The 16,981-nt window shown below is 39.0% G+C and overlaps 1 protein-coding gene across 1 annotated transcript in view; it reads right to left on the reverse strand.

Annotated features, from left to right (window-relative positions):
- The window catches only part of LOC143930210 (hexokinase-1), a 108,152-nt gene that overhangs the window by 37,570 nt on the left and 53,601 nt on the right, over positions 1 to 16,981 (reverse strand). Inside the window, exons 3-7 of the mRNA XM_077454278.1 lie at positions 11,409 to 11,557; positions 6,697 to 6,816; positions 4,265 to 4,360; positions 680 to 779; positions 418 to 601 (exon numbers count right to left, since the gene is read on the reverse strand). Coding sequence (XP_077310404.1) covers positions 418 to 601; positions 680 to 779; positions 4,265 to 4,360; positions 6,697 to 6,816; positions 11,409 to 11,557 — 649 coding nt within the window. The remainder of the gene's footprint in view (positions 1 to 417; positions 602 to 679; positions 780 to 4,264; positions 4,361 to 6,696; positions 6,817 to 11,408; positions 11,558 to 16,981) is intronic.

The following is a 16,981-nucleotide window of genomic DNA, read 5'->3' on the forward strand; positions in this document are numbered from 1 at the left end:
AGAATATGACTAAAGTGAACGAAAACAGGACAACAGTTGTTTAACCTTACTCATGGACCAATAACATAATTAGGCTGTCATTCCAGAGCTCTCCTTTTGAAAGTGCTAGCTGCCTGGCTTCAATACTTTCAGACGCACAGACCCAGGCTCTGGAGTTCTGACTTCTCTGACTTTTTAGTTGTACGCTCTTTCCGGGTGAATGAATCAGAAAATAATGAGGTCAGAGACAAGCAGGCACCTTTCCAGAAGGTGGTTAACAATGGCAACCTCATCATTGGCTTCATCTCAGACCATATCCTCTGCTTACTGTTTGTGTAGAAAAGTCTAAATGTCATAGTAATTATAACTGGACAAATCATTTTTACACTCAGCAATAGGTGTATATGTAAAATGATCTATATAGGGGTAAACGCTTACAATTGTTTTCCTGGATTCAAAGAGCCTCGGTCAATCTCTCGATCAAACTCTGTCCTAATGTCCTCCAAAGAGCCATCATCTCCAAATGCTCCCCATTCAGTGTTAATTAACATCCTGCCCTCATCTCCTTCCACTAAATCAATGTGCCTCAGCTCCTCCATGTAACAGGCGTTTGTTCCGGTACCTGAGAAGACATATCACAATCAGTTCTTTGTGCGTGACACTCACGGCACTGTTTACACAAATGGTTTTGTTTCCTTACCAATGATTATGCCAACCTCACATCTCTGGTCATCAAACGCACAGGTCATCATGGTGCCAACTGTGTCATTCACTACAGCCATAATATCTGCATCATAGTCCTGGGGAATAAGAACATGAGATTTTTGTCATGTACATAGTTGGGATATATGCAGTATAGGGCCCATTTGCACCACAATGCAAAGTAGGATTTTGTGCGCTGAGACGCACTGTGTTAAGCATCTCACTCATTTTAAATAGACTTTGAACGTACCTCAAGGCACAAAAAAATATGCCCAGTCCTATTTTTAAAAATGAGAGAATTTGCATCTGTGCACTGTGGTGCGCTAAAGTGCAGATACACTGCAAAACACACTGTATATGTGCACTAGTGTGCAATTAGTCAATGAATATAAATGCATTGCAACACACACATAACACACATTATACGTATGTTGTGATGAGAATGACCCCTAAAGTAGTTGACGTATAAACAGAAATGACAGGAGTCAGGTCAATAAAATTCATGTTCAGTTTGATACGCCATCCTTTTATAAAGCACTGACCTATTATGAGCTCTACACACACAGTAAGCACAGAGGCAGACTGGTGCTGTAGTTCTGGCTCTGCCTCAGTAAATTTCTTTTTTTTTCTGTTTTAATAGTATTTATTGAAAGTGTTTTACAAAGGTTAGAAAGGTAGACATAAACATGGATAAATAAGGCCTACAATCGTCCTTGCTTGAATCAACCAAATGGGAACAAAGTGTAAAACCGTGACGCATACTGTTTTAACTTGGAGATTACAACAATAGTAAACCGTGGGAATGCATACTGACAGTCACAAGATCACCAGTAGGCATCTGTATTAATGTTACAAACTTGAAAACAAGAGTTGCAAGTGAAATTATAGGCTATGCAGTGAAAGGAAAATCGAGCGTCCCACAGAGAGAGACCCCTTCTCTCTACCCCTGCCTCTTGGGGCTGGGAGAGAATAGCAAATTCCATCAAACACAAAACATTGCTCCCCAACCACACAATAATCGAAAAGCACTTTGTTTAAAGGGTAACTACACTTTTGTTGAGAAAAAAAACATTCCCCCGGGTGATCTATGTACATTGCAAGGATTATAACAACCTTTGTTGCAGACGCCTACCTTTTGTTATTCTGAAGCAATCTATGTGTGTTTGTCTGTGCCTCTGTTCTAACTAAGCCTAACGGGAGTGGTTTCATAATTATCAATCAGCTGTGGCAGCTGCAGGGCACTAATGAGGAAAGTTGCTGGGCCTGCATCCCTTTAGACGTGTTCCTATTGGAAATACCTCATCAAAAAAGACATGTTTGTTGCAGGGGATGCCTGAAATCTGATTTGTAACTTATGCAGACTTCTGGGAAAATTGGTGAGCCAATCACACAAGCAGTAAATTATGTTTTTGGGAGTGGTCAGTACACATTCTGTGTACAGAACAACTCCATGTAGCCATATTAAGTTGCATTTATAGAAAATGACAGTGGCTGCAGATTGTAAAGGTAAGGAATTTGTTAATAGCATTCAATTACAAAAGGACTTGTATTGCAATTTTACCCACTATATTATTTTTTCAGTGGAGTTACGCTTTAAGAGGAGAAACAGGGATAGAGGGCCCCCCAAATCAAACCATCCCCAAGGTATAGATGGAAAGGGCAGGTAAAGCCAGAAAGAAAGGGGGACAAGAAGAAGGGGAAAGATATGAAGAAGGAATAAAAGTAGAAGGAAAGAAAGAAGAAAAAACTAGAGAAAGCAGAGAGAAGAAATCGGGATCACCACTCTGTCCGCACTCCTGGCCACCATCAGAGTACCTCCTATTCGGGAGTCTGAAGATATTGAATCCAAGTATTCCAGACCCTTTCAAACCAAACAGCAGTGTCACGAAGTGTGCTGACCAATTTTTCATTAATCATTATCCAGGTAAGCTTACGCTTCATTACCGCCAGCTCAACCATAGGTTTCTTCCCGGGAGTGGCAACTGCAATTTTGGCTGCCAGAAACATGAAGTAGATTAGAGCCTGCGAATGTCAGGGTATCCTCTCCATAGGTTCATTAAGTAGAGCTGTTCTGGGGTCAATGACAACATTCACCATGGTCACAGAGTATATGAAGTTATGGGCTCTGATCCAGAATCGCCGAACCTTGCCACATGACCACCACATGTGGAACATTAAACCAACCTGCCCACAACCTCGAAAACAAAGGGCCTGAAGAATCTGAGTACATTTGGTGCAAGCGCTCGCACACCAAGTACCAACGAGAGACCACCTTAAAACCTGTGTGTCCCAAAAACCCTATTTTTTACCATATGTGTATTTTGTGACTCCAACAAACCTGATCAATATCAATATCATGTGGCTTTTCAACAATGTAAATATTTGTGAAAGACAAAAGCGAAAAAAAAAAAAAAAAATATATATATATATATATATATATATATATATATATATATAAATATATATTTCTATACCATAGATACAAAAGACTGCTCCACCACCAGTGATGCTATTATTGCACTCACCAGAACCATGAGGCCCCTGGGCTAAACACGCTTTATTAATTATGCCAACCAGATGGAGATTTCAGAACCGTTTTCCTTCCTCTATAAACTGTGTTCTCCCATCAGAGGATAAGCACCGTTCACCAAAAAGGAAAAATGACAGGATAATTGTGCATCACCGTTTTATTAAAAATTAGCTCATTAAAAATTTGTCCCACAAATATTGCGCTTACACATTAATGTGCCCAAACCTGCACCAGCTCTATCAGCCTTTTGTATGAGTAAAAAACCCTTGGACCACCTTAAAGTAATTCAACCTGCACTGCCGCTTCTCTCACCTCTGATCGCTGCTCGTATACCTGTGGACCCCCAAGTGACGTCACATCAGTTTGCCAAGTGGAACGCACGCCATGGTTTGGTGAGAGAAGCAGCAAAATATCTAAAGATATCAGCGTAAATTTCCATCAAAACTTTATATCATTTTAAACCGTTGGTGGAAGTTGTTGGTGATACATTTCATTATTGATATGGTGTTTTTTAAGAACAGAAGCTGGCTAAAATGGGTGAAATTGCCGACACATTGCCTAACAATGTCAATACACTTATCAGTTTGTTCATTTCTATCTACTTTCATACACAAAAGGTTTTAAAGTTTCCAAATGATAAAAATTTGTAATGCGGATTAATTTAAAATGTCTTCTGGCATAAGTCAGTTTCAACTACAATTCGATCTTTTGGCACCGGGGAACAAACTGTGATTGAAAAATGTTTGGAATTCACCAATTTACCACAACATTGCTGTTGTATGGCCCCCGATGGTACCTGTAGTACTGTTTTGTAGAGAGGAAGAAAGAATGTGTAATAAAGCAGGATTGACTTACAGTGCCCCTTACTCTCCCAGAACGAATCCTGCTGAAGACTGGGTTACAGGAGGCTAATATAAAGGTAGACTGAGGTACTGTTTAAAAATAAGTCTAAATAGTACGCGTGGGTTAAATTGGGGAATTGCATATCTGTCTACATTTTTTCTTTCAAAGAAAACCTTTCGGAAAAAAAAAGAGACGATCTATTTTACTTACTCCTCGCTTCTTGATGGCCTTGTTTAACAATTTGACGACATCCATCCCTTCCACCCCACTAGCCTTGAATCTTTTAGTCCAGGTCAGCAAAATGCCCTGTAAACAAATAAAAATGATTAAGTCCGCATGAGATCATAGAGCTTCATTCAATAAAGATGAAAATAGAAAATCAATAAATCAATGTAAAATACGATTTCTACACTCATATTTGACCATAATTTCAAAAATCTGCCTTGATAAAGTTGACAGTTTATAAAGACTTTTCATTTTTTTGTGAACATGATGCTTAAAGTGGGAGCTTTAGCTTTAAAATATTGTATACAGGAAGTTTTTTTTTTTTTTTCACAAAAGACATACTTTGTCTTGTATCTTTTTTTTGCTGCAGGTTGAAGTGTACCCCAAGATCTACTGAGTCCTTGTTTAACCTCCCTGGCGGTATGATTCAGTCCGGTTTTAGGTGCTGAAAGCGGTCCAATTATTTTGCATGGGAATTTGGCGTTTTATTTTGTAGTCCTGTAATTCTTAGGAATAACTCTCTTAAATCTCTTCAAACCAGAGTCTAGCAGACATCCCGGGTATGATAAAGTTTATAATATAATAAAGAATAATAAAAATTATTCAATAATGTAATCAAATCCTAAAACACTGAAAAAGGGACACTTTTTGGTTGCTATGGACAATCTCCAAATTCCAGGCAGAAAAAACAGTATTTATAATATAAAAGTGCATGCAGGGCATTGCACAGACCACTAGGGACAAAGGGTGTGTGTCATTTTTTAATACAGTACTGTAATCTGTAAGATTACAGTGCTGTGTGTGTTTTGTGTCTTTTTACTTTTTTGAATTTGCCGCCGTTCTCTGCTCCCGTGCGCCGTAACGTCGCAGGGAACGGAGCCCGGCGGCATTCGGCACTGTGAATCGAGCGGAGGACAGCTCGATCACACAGCGCGGGGGACATCGCTGGATCCAGGGGACAAGGTAAGTAACTCTCCCTGTGTCCTCCCCTGCATCCAGCGATGCGATCCCGAGTCTGGCTCGGGGTTACCGCTCCTATCAGTAAATTCCTAACCCGAGCCAGACTCGGGATTACCGCTAGGGGGGTTAATATGATGAGCTTATGCACACAAGGGGGATTGGCTCCTACAGCATAAAAACCTGGCTATTTGGCCACCTGGAAGGCACATATGTACGCTACAGCCCTAAATGAGTACACTGCTAAGACAACAGTGTATTGCAGGCTAGTTTTGACTTTGACAGGTTCCTGGCAGTGGGTTGCACACTGCACCTGTGCCTTTTGGGCATCCAAACAAGCCAGGTTTTTACGAGCCGAACCCAAGTACATGAGCCTTTAAAACCCAACATTTCTCCCTTTTTATGCCTGTGAGACCAGGACAAGAAATTAGAGGACATATGGAAATGAATTCAAGAATGCATAAACAGCAAATAAAACTGGGTTGGACATTTTGTCCTTTCCTCATATTGATTAGTGTTTCCAAATTAATAATAACTACTGCAGTCAGGAACAGCCACAAAAGATACACTCAGCATCTTTCCAAATAACTGTTCTGCTTTATTATGACGCAACTGAAGGTTTTTATACACATGATTACGTAGGTATCATATTAATATTACAATTGTACGTTTATGGTAACAAGGGGCGTTACATAGGCAGGCTAATTCTAATCAGGACTTTGAAAGAATGCAAAACATGTACTGAAAACATTTTTAGTGCCCAGTGTGCACAGTGAGGGCATCGTGCAATACATATAATATAGAATACAATTATATACAGAACTTACAAATTTCCATTACAAAAAACTCATAGAGCCCTTATGGAAAAAGCAATTTCTCATCACCTCCTGTTTCTCTATTCTGGGACAGGAAGTGAGGGGAAATCTCTTCACTGGGGACGCAGGCCACAATAAAAACAGAGATTTTAATTCTTCCCCAAAAAAACTTTATATAAATATATATTTTGCCTGGCGTCATATCAGTGACTTCCCAAACAAATTTCCAACTTGTGATTGCCCAAAACCTCATACACACTAATAGTTTTTTTGGGTTGAATGCAAAAAAACTGACAGCTCGCTCGGGCTGCTGTACTAACAATCTGATGTTAGTACAATGATCTCCCCTGCTGTGCTATTGTGTTGTGACAGGGGGGACGGCCCCCCTTGCCAGAACACTCCATAAGGGATCGGGAGCCGATCAGCAGACCTTTTTCGGGCATGCCCCTTCGATAGAAGCAGGCCGAACGTGTGTGCATGTGCATTCGACCTGTGTGTATTAGGCATAACACATCTAACAAAGTAAAGGCAGATCAGACCATTTTTTTAAAATCATTCCATAAGGTAACTGGGTTTTTAGATGTACAGCCTTTCAATAAGGCTTCAGTTTATATGAATATTTTTCACAAACAGGGCACATCTTACTTCATCTAATTTAGATTGTGCGCATGGGAAGGAAAAGGTGAATCCGACCGGCAACTTCTTGTCTTTGATCTGCTTCTTCTCCATGAAATCCCCCAGGCATTCGGCAACGTGGTCAAAGAGCTTTTGAAAGACAACAATGTTCTTCTATGAGTCACAAAAATAATAGTTCTACATAAAAGACAGTTTACATAGTTTGGAAGCTTTCTGTTATACTCCACCTTCCAGTGCTGGTAAGAATGGGCACCTTGTGTCATTATGGGCCTTGTGTATAAAAATTGTAGGAAAGGAATAAGGAAGACAAGCTGGACTCAGCTTCGGGCCACTCATGCGGGCGTGCTCCTATGAATGAATGAATGAATGAAATACTTGTATAGCGCACAATGCGAACTGAATCGCCTCTAGGCGCTGTCCTTGTCCATTGACACAGACAGCTGGACTCAGCCCCAGGAGCCAATGGCTGCGCTGCTATCAATCTATCCCATCAGGATCCAAGACACTGGCTGGAGCTGGTGTGCTTATCCCCGTCAAAGACCGGGTTCAGTTAAGTAAAGGGGGGCTCGGGGGGGGGGGGGGGGCGGCTGCTGCATCACAGGAGGTTTTTCATCTTAATGCATATAATGCATAAAGATGAAAAACCTTGAGGGTTTACAAGCCCTTTAAAGCCAAAGACAGCCCAGCAACTAGAATTCTTAGAAGGAAACCAACAATGGCAGCTATGGCATAAAGGATATGAGGACAAAATCTGTATTCATGTCTATTTTATTTGTTTAAACAGGCATGGATTCATATCTAAATTAGTGTCAACTAAGTGCTTCAATATACATTTCTAGTTCCATTTAAAAGAAAATGAATGGTTACAAATTTGGGGATCAGTGCTAATGCTGTTAACAATTTTAGAGTATTACAAGTAATGAAGGAAAATAAACACCAGAGGTGGATCATTCCATTTAAACAAAGCCACATCCATTTTCCAGCAGAGCAGATGCTGCATTCAATTGGATGCTGAAGGGTTTAGAAGGGTAAAGAGAGAACACAAAGGTCAATTGTATTCATCAGCTTATTACTGGCTTTTTGTTTCTTTAACAATCCTATATAACCTTCCTAGAAGTGGCGATTAATAGCCAGCTGACTAGCTGCAATTTGCTATTATTCTTTCAGATGAGGTATGTATGAGAAACACTGAAGGCCATCCCTTTGCATCTGTTAGCTCAGACCACACAGCCATTGGGATAGAATATTACTAATTGGGGCTACCAGGGCATTCTAGAAGCCAGCTGAAGCTACTGGTAGACCCGCTATGCATGAAATCAGTGGATTACCAACAAATTGATTACTATAGGTTTGCTTGCCATCAATGTATAAAACTGATATCAGAACATGGAGCATAAAATACAAGTAGACATCTACAGAAAACCTCTACTATAAATTAACCTTTACTAAATCATACAGTGCCTATTAATACCCCTTGATATTTTCCACATTTTGTCCTGTTACAACCAAAAACGTAAATGTTTTTTATTGGGACTTTATGTGATAGACTGACACAAAGTGGCACATAATTGTGAGGTGGAAGGAAAATGATAAATGGTTTTCAATTTTTTTTACAAAATTTTACATATAAATATTTGAAGTGTGGCGTGCGTTAGTACTCAGCCCCCCCCGATACAATACTTTGTAGAACCACCTTTCACTTCAGTTACAGCTGCCTTTTTGAGAGTCTCCATCAGCTTTGCACATCTAGAGTGTGACATTTTTCCCCATTCTTTGCAAAATAGCTCAAGCTCTGTCAGGTTGGATGGACAGCGTCTGTGAACAGCAATTTTCAAGTCTTGCCATAGATTCTCAATTGGATTTAGGTCTGGACTTTGGGCCATTCTAACACATGAATATGCTTTGATCTAAACCATTCCATTGTAGCTCTGACTGCATGTTTAAGGTCATTGTTCTGCTGGATGGTGAACCTCCGCCCCAGTCTCAAGTCTTTTGCACTCTTTCAGATTTACTTTTAGGATTGCCCTGTATTTCCATTTCTTATCAACTCTGACCAGCTTCCCTGTCCCTGCTGAAGAAAAGCAATTTTCTGCCACCACAATGTTTTGCTTTTATGACAAAAAGTAAAATTTTGGTTTCATCTGACCAAAGCACCTTCTTCCACATGTTTGCTGTGTCCCCCACATGGCTTCTCGCAAACGGGACTTCTTATGACTTTCTTACAACAATGGCTTTCTTCTTGCCACTCTTCCATAAAGGCCAGATTTGTGAAGTGCACAAATAATAGTTGTCCTGTGGACAGATTCTCCCACCTGAGCTGTGGATCTCTGCAGCTCCTCCAGAGTTACCATGGGCCTCTTGGATGCTTCTCTGATTAATGCTTTCCATGCCCGGCCTGTTAGTTTAGGTGGACAGTCATGTCTTTGCAGGTTTTCAGTTGTGCAATACTCTTTCCATTTTCGTATGATGGACTGAACAGTGCCCCGTGAGATGTTCAAAGCTTGGGATATTATTTATAACCAAACCCTGCTTTAAACTTCTCCACAACTTTATCCTTGACCTGTCTGGTGTGTTCCTTGGTCTTCATGATGCGGTTTGTACAATAAGGTTCTAACAAACCTATGTGGGCTTCACAGAACAGCTGCATGTATTTATACTGAGATTAAGTTACACACAGATGGAAGGCAATTGGTTCCACTAGATTTTAGTTAGGGGTATCAGAGTAAAGGGGGCTGAATATAAATACACACCCCACTTTTCAGATATTTATCTTTAAAAAAAATTGAAAAACTTTTTTCTTCAACTTCACAATTATATGCCACTTTGTGTTGGTCCATCACATAAAATCCCAATAAAATACATTTACGGTTTTGGTTGTAACATGACAAAATGTGGGAAAGGGGAATGAATACTTTTTCAAGGCATTGTATATCTCCAGAATTAAAGGATGTCCTATGTACTTTGTCCACATGGGACATTTTTTACCTGTTGACATGTGCTTTATTAGCAACAAAGTAGGGAAAACTCAGGATCTATTTTTGGGTAAGAAGCTACTAAGCTGACAGATAAATAAGGCTACCCCTGTGATTTAGCAACAGGATGTAATCAGCATTTTCTATCATAAAGTGACAGCTTATGTGCAACATACAGTGCCATTGAGTGTGATGACACACTTGTACTTGCACATGCGTAAGCTGGCCATACACTAAAAGAACATAGTTTGAAAACGTTTGTTTCAGAAAAATTCTTTCAATTTTAGAATTGTTAATGAAGTCCAATTGACATTCATTTTTAACTGCAGTTTTGAGAAAATTCGAAGAAGTATGGAAAATGTTTCTTGAACAAATCAATTTCTAAACATGAATGTAATTTTCATTCAGGCAATTACATTAATTCCCAAACTGACTACTAAAATCAGAACCTTTGTTCATCAACCTACTAGTGTAAAGCCAGCTTTAGACTTTATTTGTCATTTATTAAGAAGGATCTTGTCATGGTTATGCAATAGTTTGTCTGCTTACCTGTTCCCATGTGTTCATCTAGAGACCAGCCGACCCTCACCTGTCTGCTTTTGTAATCCATCCTCTGGCATGGCTCCACCCTAGCTCCTATCAGGGAGCTCTATATTAACCTATGCACTGCAAGCCAACCCTGCTGATCAACCTTTGTGTGTTAGCTTCCTGTTACCTGCCGTGTGCTCTTCTGGTGTTCTGGCGTGTCCTTGACTATCCCTGTTTGCCTGTGATCCTGACCTTTTGGCGTGTCCCTGACTATTCCTGTCTGCTTGTGGCCCCGACCTTGGCTTTGTCCCTCACTATCCCTATCCTCCTGTTGCCTACTGTGGGTGTGAGCTGGGGGACCCTGGGGGTCGCGACCTGGAGCCAGTTGCAGCCAAGTCCATCCTCACCACTAGAGGCGCTGGTTAACACCTGCTGGCTCTTAGACTCCGCGCCCCAGGGAATCTTACGCTCTAACCCCAGTGGGATCTGTCCCCCATCTGCAGCAGTCAGCCGTAGGGTCCACAACCTTGCGGTGCACTTCTGATCCCTACAGTGTGCATCTGTCACCTCGCCTCAAGGTGACCTGACAGATCTGATGACCTCATTATCATCAAAAGTCAAACGAAACCTCTTTACGTAGAAGAAACTAGTACAAAAACACCTGGTGCCCAAACAGTGGTGGCAGTTTGGCCCAAGAGGTTTACTCTGAGGCCCATCTTCTCCATCATCTTGATAGTCACACCTAAGGCTGTCCATACATGGTTCTTTCTTTTTTCATTCGGCCAGTGAGCCCATGCTGCTGTCAGATTACACTGATCATCCTAAAATTTTGCAACAGAAGGCAATTAAATAATTAAGTTCTGTTGAACAGGGTGGGCCATGCACTGATCCTAGAAGAAATTGGCCACATTTTGATTGGTGTATGAGCAGCTTTAATGGACTTTACTGTATCTGGTTTTCCTTCGAGTGCTTTAGGCATTTATATTTCTGCAAATGTGTTAATAGCAAAACTGAGCTAATAAATATGTAGAGCCACCAGGGAGTCTGGATATGAAAGCGACTCCACATACAGAGGGAAAGGTGTGCGGAGGCCCAGCAATGGCCTCCAGGAGGGTCTGCAGATCTGGCCTTACATCACTGCAAATACTCATCAATGGTAAACAATGTTAGTGGCACCTTGGACTCCATTAGGTGTCAGGTCCAAATACTAGAAGCACTTACCCTGGTGCCTGTGCCATGGATAATGTCCTCTGGTGTATCATAGATCTCACTCTCCATCTGCACTGTTTGCTTCTTTTCATGTGAAACCTTTACCCGCAGGATTCGAAAATATGACCCACCGAGATCCAGAGCGATGAAATCTCCCTTTTCTATTAAAAAAGACAAGAATTATGTATATCTGTTGACAGCCACAAATGCTTCCATATCCTATATACCGTAGTTAAAAGACATTAAGGATAGCTTGTTAAAGAATTAGAGTCATTTCACTTCACCAATAACACAAAGTAAACACTGCAACAGATGTCCATTCATCCTGCCGGAGTGATCTCAGAGATAAGGTTTAGCTAAACACTTCATAATTCCAAAAGCAAATATTAAATTTTCACTTTGCAAGTAATGTGGTGACAATATCATTACATGCTGAACAGTAAGCTAAACATCTGTTAGATCAAGCCCCGGTTCACACTATACCTCGCATGTAAATCGCACAGGAACTGAACTGCATTTCTGTGTAATTTGCATGCGATTCAGTGTTGTGTGATTTGAGCCCATTCATTTTGAATTGGTTCAAATCACACCACACTGCACCAAAAAAGTGCACCTTTTGTGGAGCCGCACTGCAACAGTATCACATGGTCTTTTTGTATCATGCAATTTGATGCTGGCAAACCACACTGCGTTTGCAAACCTTTTGGGGTTGTCATTAACTTTGTATTGACACCCGCAGCAGATTGCAAACAGTGCGATTGCAATATGGTGAGAGAAACGCGCAGGGATTGCTGTGATGTGGCTCTCTGATGTGGTGCGCAAACCAGGGAAGCACATGCCCATGCTCTGGGATGGCGGGTCAGCAAGCCTAGATAGCGAGCAACAGGTTTCCAGTCCACCAACCAAGAGCATCAGGGTGCATGATGCTGGCGCCGGTAGTGGAGGAAGTAAGCAGCTGTGGAGGGAGCAGGAGCCGCATAAGCCAATGCTTCTTGTGTAGCGCTGGCTCCTTTCTCAGGCAAAGTGATGCCAAATGCACTTCGCCTGGGATCTTTCTAGTAGCCAGGAGAGCGATGCCAGCAGAAGCCGAAAAGAGGAAAAGGTCAGTGTATTAAACATCACATACACTGCACTTTTTCAATGGGTATATTAGCACTTATAAAAGGCTTATTAGGCTGCTTTCACAGTGATTGGCAGGTGCAGTTTGCTTTCCTGCAGATCAGCTGCACTGAGCCATAGACTACGTCCACAAGATGTAATAGAAGTCCATGGCTCGGTGCAGCTGACCCGCAGGAAAGCCGCAGGTGCACTGCACTCGCGGTGCGAGTAAACTGCAGCGCATCAGTCAGAAGGCAGCCTTATAGGGGGCTTAGGACAGTAAGGGGGCTCTTTTTAAATTTATGGTTTGAGGGTGCATTAAATCCCCATAGTTCATTGTGTCCTGCAACCAGTTACTAAATCCCTTAAGTGGCCCCCACTCTTCAAAAGGTTGAGCACCACTGGTCTAGAACAATGGACAAAACTAAAGCAGAGTTTTTTTTTTTTTTAAAGTCAGCAGCTACAAATACTGTAGCTGCTGACTTTTAAAATACGGACACTTACCTGTTCAGGGCATTCGCGATGTCCTCACCTAAATCCGATCTGTCCCTCAGCTCTCGGGTGGAGGCGCCACCATATTCGGTAAGGGAATCAGGAAGTGAAGCCTTACGGCTTCACAGCCTGGTTCCCTACTGCGCATGTGCGAGTTGCGCTGTGTGCCCTCACTGGTCCCTGCTGTCTTCTGGGACCTGTGTGGGTTGAAGGAGGGGCCGGACATAGCGTAGATCCCCGCGGAGCCTGCGGTGATCTATGCCCGGAAGTGAGAACAAATACCTGTATTATACAGGTACATGTACATGTTCCCCCCTTCCCCCTGAAAGGTGCCAAATGTGACGCCAGAAAGGGGGGGGGGGGGATCCGAAAAGCAGAAGTTCTATTTTTGGGTGGAACTCCGCTTTAAGTAGGAAAAGTACAAAAAAAAAGGAATTTGTCTTGATATCAGTCCTCTGTAAATTCCTGTAGAGGCAGATAGCGCTACAAAGATATTTAGCTGTACATGTAGTCAGTGGTGGCTGGTGCCGGGGCTGGGCGCATGGATAGGGAGGCGATAGCAAGGAAAGGGGGGATGGCATCCGTGCGCACATGTGATAAAAACATACTTCTTGACAGGAGAAAAGAGCAAAGGTCACATTTAGCTTGGCCGCCTGACACTCACCGGCCACTCGGATACCAGTGATAGAAAGAAGAGCATACAACATGGGACGTATTTGGACACATATGTATTTTAATTACATTTTTGAAATAAAGTTGAATAATTCGGAGTGCGGCTATCCAGCTACATCTTTTCTACTTCAGTTCCTGTTGCAAACAGAGCCAGCACCCTGTGGGATTGTGGAGACAGCTGTTTTGGGAGAAGTCATTACCTTAGAGCGGTAATTCTTTGTACATATGTATTGTACACAGGTGGCAAAAAAATAAATAAAACCTGACACTGGTATTATCTATTCTCTACTCTATCTAAAATGATATTTTGAAAACTGATGTGTTGTTGTAGATTAGCGCGCACTTTGTGCTGCCTTATTACGTGAACTAGTTTGTGAGACGATGGTGAATAAAACTCCTTTAATGCCATTTGAAAAATATTACATATAACTCTTATCTACACTTCACAGATCCATCCTTGTGGTTTCTGCAATGAAACTCGAACATTCTGTAGTGCATACAGTAAGTTACAAAGTATTTCACATTGTATTTCTGTTTTACCCCGATTAGAAAATTATTTAAAATACATTTTTAAAAACTCTTACAAAAGATGGAGCTGGAGCATTACTATTGTACATACTATTGTATGTTCATACTATTAATTATTATATATTATTTATTAATTACATACTATTGTACATACCATTGTATGTTCATACTATTAATTATTATAATTATTTATTTATTAATTACATACTATTGTACATACTATTGTATGTTCATACTATTAATTATTATTATTAATTATTTATTAATTACATACTATTGTATGTTCATACTATTAATTAATTATTATTATTATTTATTTATTAATTAATTACATACTATTGTACATACTATTGTATGTTCAATTATTATAATTTATTTATTAATTACATACTATTGTACATACCATTGTATGTTCATACTATTAATTATTATAATTATTTATTTATTAATTACATACTATTGTATGTTCATACTATTAATTATTATAATTTATTTATTAATTACATACTATTGTACATACTATTGTATGTTCATACTATTAATTAATTATTATTATTATTATTTATTTATTAATTACATACTATTGTACATACTATTGTATGTTCATACTATTAATTAATTATTATTATTTATTTATTAATTACATACTATTGTACATACTATTGTATGTTCATACTATTAATTAATTATTATTATTATTTATTTATTAATTACATACTATTGTATGTTCATACTATTAATTAATTATTATTATTATTATTTATTTATTAATTACATACTATTGTATGTTCATACTATTAATTATTATTATTAATTATTTATTAATTACATACTATTGTATGTTCATACTATTAATTAATTATTATTATTATTATTTATTTATTAATTAATTACATACTATTGTACATACTATTGTATGTTCAATTATTATAATTTATTTATTAATTACATACTATTGTACATACCATTGTATGTTCATACTATTAATTATTATTATTATTTATTTATTAATTACATACTATTGTACATACTATTGTATGTTCATACTATTAATTAATTATTATTATTATTATTTATTTATTAATTACATACTATTGTACATACTATTGTATGTTCATACTATTAATTAATTATTATTATTTATTTATTAATTACATACTATTGTACATACTATTGTATGTTCATACTATTAATTAATTATTATTATTATTTATTTATTAATTACATACTATTGTATGTTCATACTATTAATTAATTATTATTATTATTTATTTATTAATTACATACTATTGTACATACTATTGTATGTTCATACTATTCATGAATTAATTAATTATTATTATTATTATTATTATTAATTATTTATTAATTGCATACTATTGAACATACTGTACATTACTATTATTGTTTAAATGTACTTTGTATCCTTGTGACTTTTTCGATTATCGTAGTGAGATGGATACAGAAAATATGTTATTTGTTTCTACAAAACAGAGTAGATATAAGTAAAAATTGTGAATGTTAACCACTGCGGCTTCTCGGGTGAACACACACGGAATGAAGAAAAAAACACAAATAGTAGAAGCATGCTCGCTGCTCACAGATAAGTCATTGTGTAAGTGCTTACTGGTTGCAACAAGAGGTGGCAAGGCCACTGGGCATTAGACCCATGTGAATAGCAAGTTAATACAAAAAGACAGATGGGCGAGTCCCAGAGGTCATTCCGCATCCGTATATTGCACACAATCGAGGTCATCCCTAAAAGGTGAGAAACTCTTGTTTCTTTATGTACTAAATGTGTCCCACTAATACCACTGCTTGTGTTGTTGCTGCGCAAGTTACTTATGTGTTCATGTTACAACATGCCAAGTGTAATAATCCCTGTCAAGCAAATCGAAATTCCTGTATGTGGTTAATAAATGTAATAAATGTAGTCTGGTTATTAATTCCTTTTCTTTCTTTTTTTTACTTTACATGCCTTTATTTAAAGTTTTCTCTGCATTTACAGTACATGCCCACCTACCTATCCAGCAGAAGTGACAGGGACTGGGAGAAATTGCTGGGGGGGTGATTACATTAGTTAACGATTATTCATTGTTTTAAGGGAACCTGTATATTATATTACACTTTAGGGCCCCAGTGCATGAGGCTCTGGTGTTTAAAGTGGGGGTGAGAGGCACAGGTGCCCCACCCAGCTCTGCTGCCAACAGCCTGTTCAGTTCTATGATAGGCTGGCAGCTGCCGTGGCTGGACAGTGCACAGAGCGCTATTAACCACTTCAGCTCTGGAAGAATTTACCTCCTTTCCTGACCAGAGCACATTTTGCGATTCGGCACTGTGTCGCTTTAACTGAAAATTGCGCAGTCGTGCGATGTTGCACCCAAATAAAATTGACGTCCTTTTTTCCCCCCACAAATAGAGCTTTCTTTTGGTGGTATCTGATTTTTATTGTTTGTGCTATAAACAAAAAAAGAGCGACAATTTTGAAAAAAGAAAGCAATTTTTTTTTTTTACTTTTTGCAATAATAAATATACCCCAAAAAATATATAAAAAACGAATTTCTTTCTCAGTTTAGGCTGATATATATTCTTCTTCATATTTTTGGTTAAAAAAAAAATCGCAATAAGCATATATTGATTGGTTTGCGCAAAAGTTATAGCGTCTACAAAATAGGGGATAGATTTATGGCATTTTTATTATTCTTTTTTTATTAGTAATGGCGGATACCTGCGATTTTTTTATTGTGACTGTGACATTATAGCGGACACATCGGACACTTTTGACACTATTTTGG

Source organism: Lithobates pipiens, unplaced genomic scaffold, assembly GCF_037356315.1.
Source record: "Lithobates pipiens isolate NorthernLeopardFrog02 unplaced genomic scaffold, aLitPip1_a1.2 Scaffold_25, whole genome shotgun sequence".
In the NCBI taxonomy this organism is placed as follows: domain Eukaryota; kingdom Metazoa; phylum Chordata; class Amphibia; order Anura; family Ranidae; genus Lithobates; species Lithobates pipiens.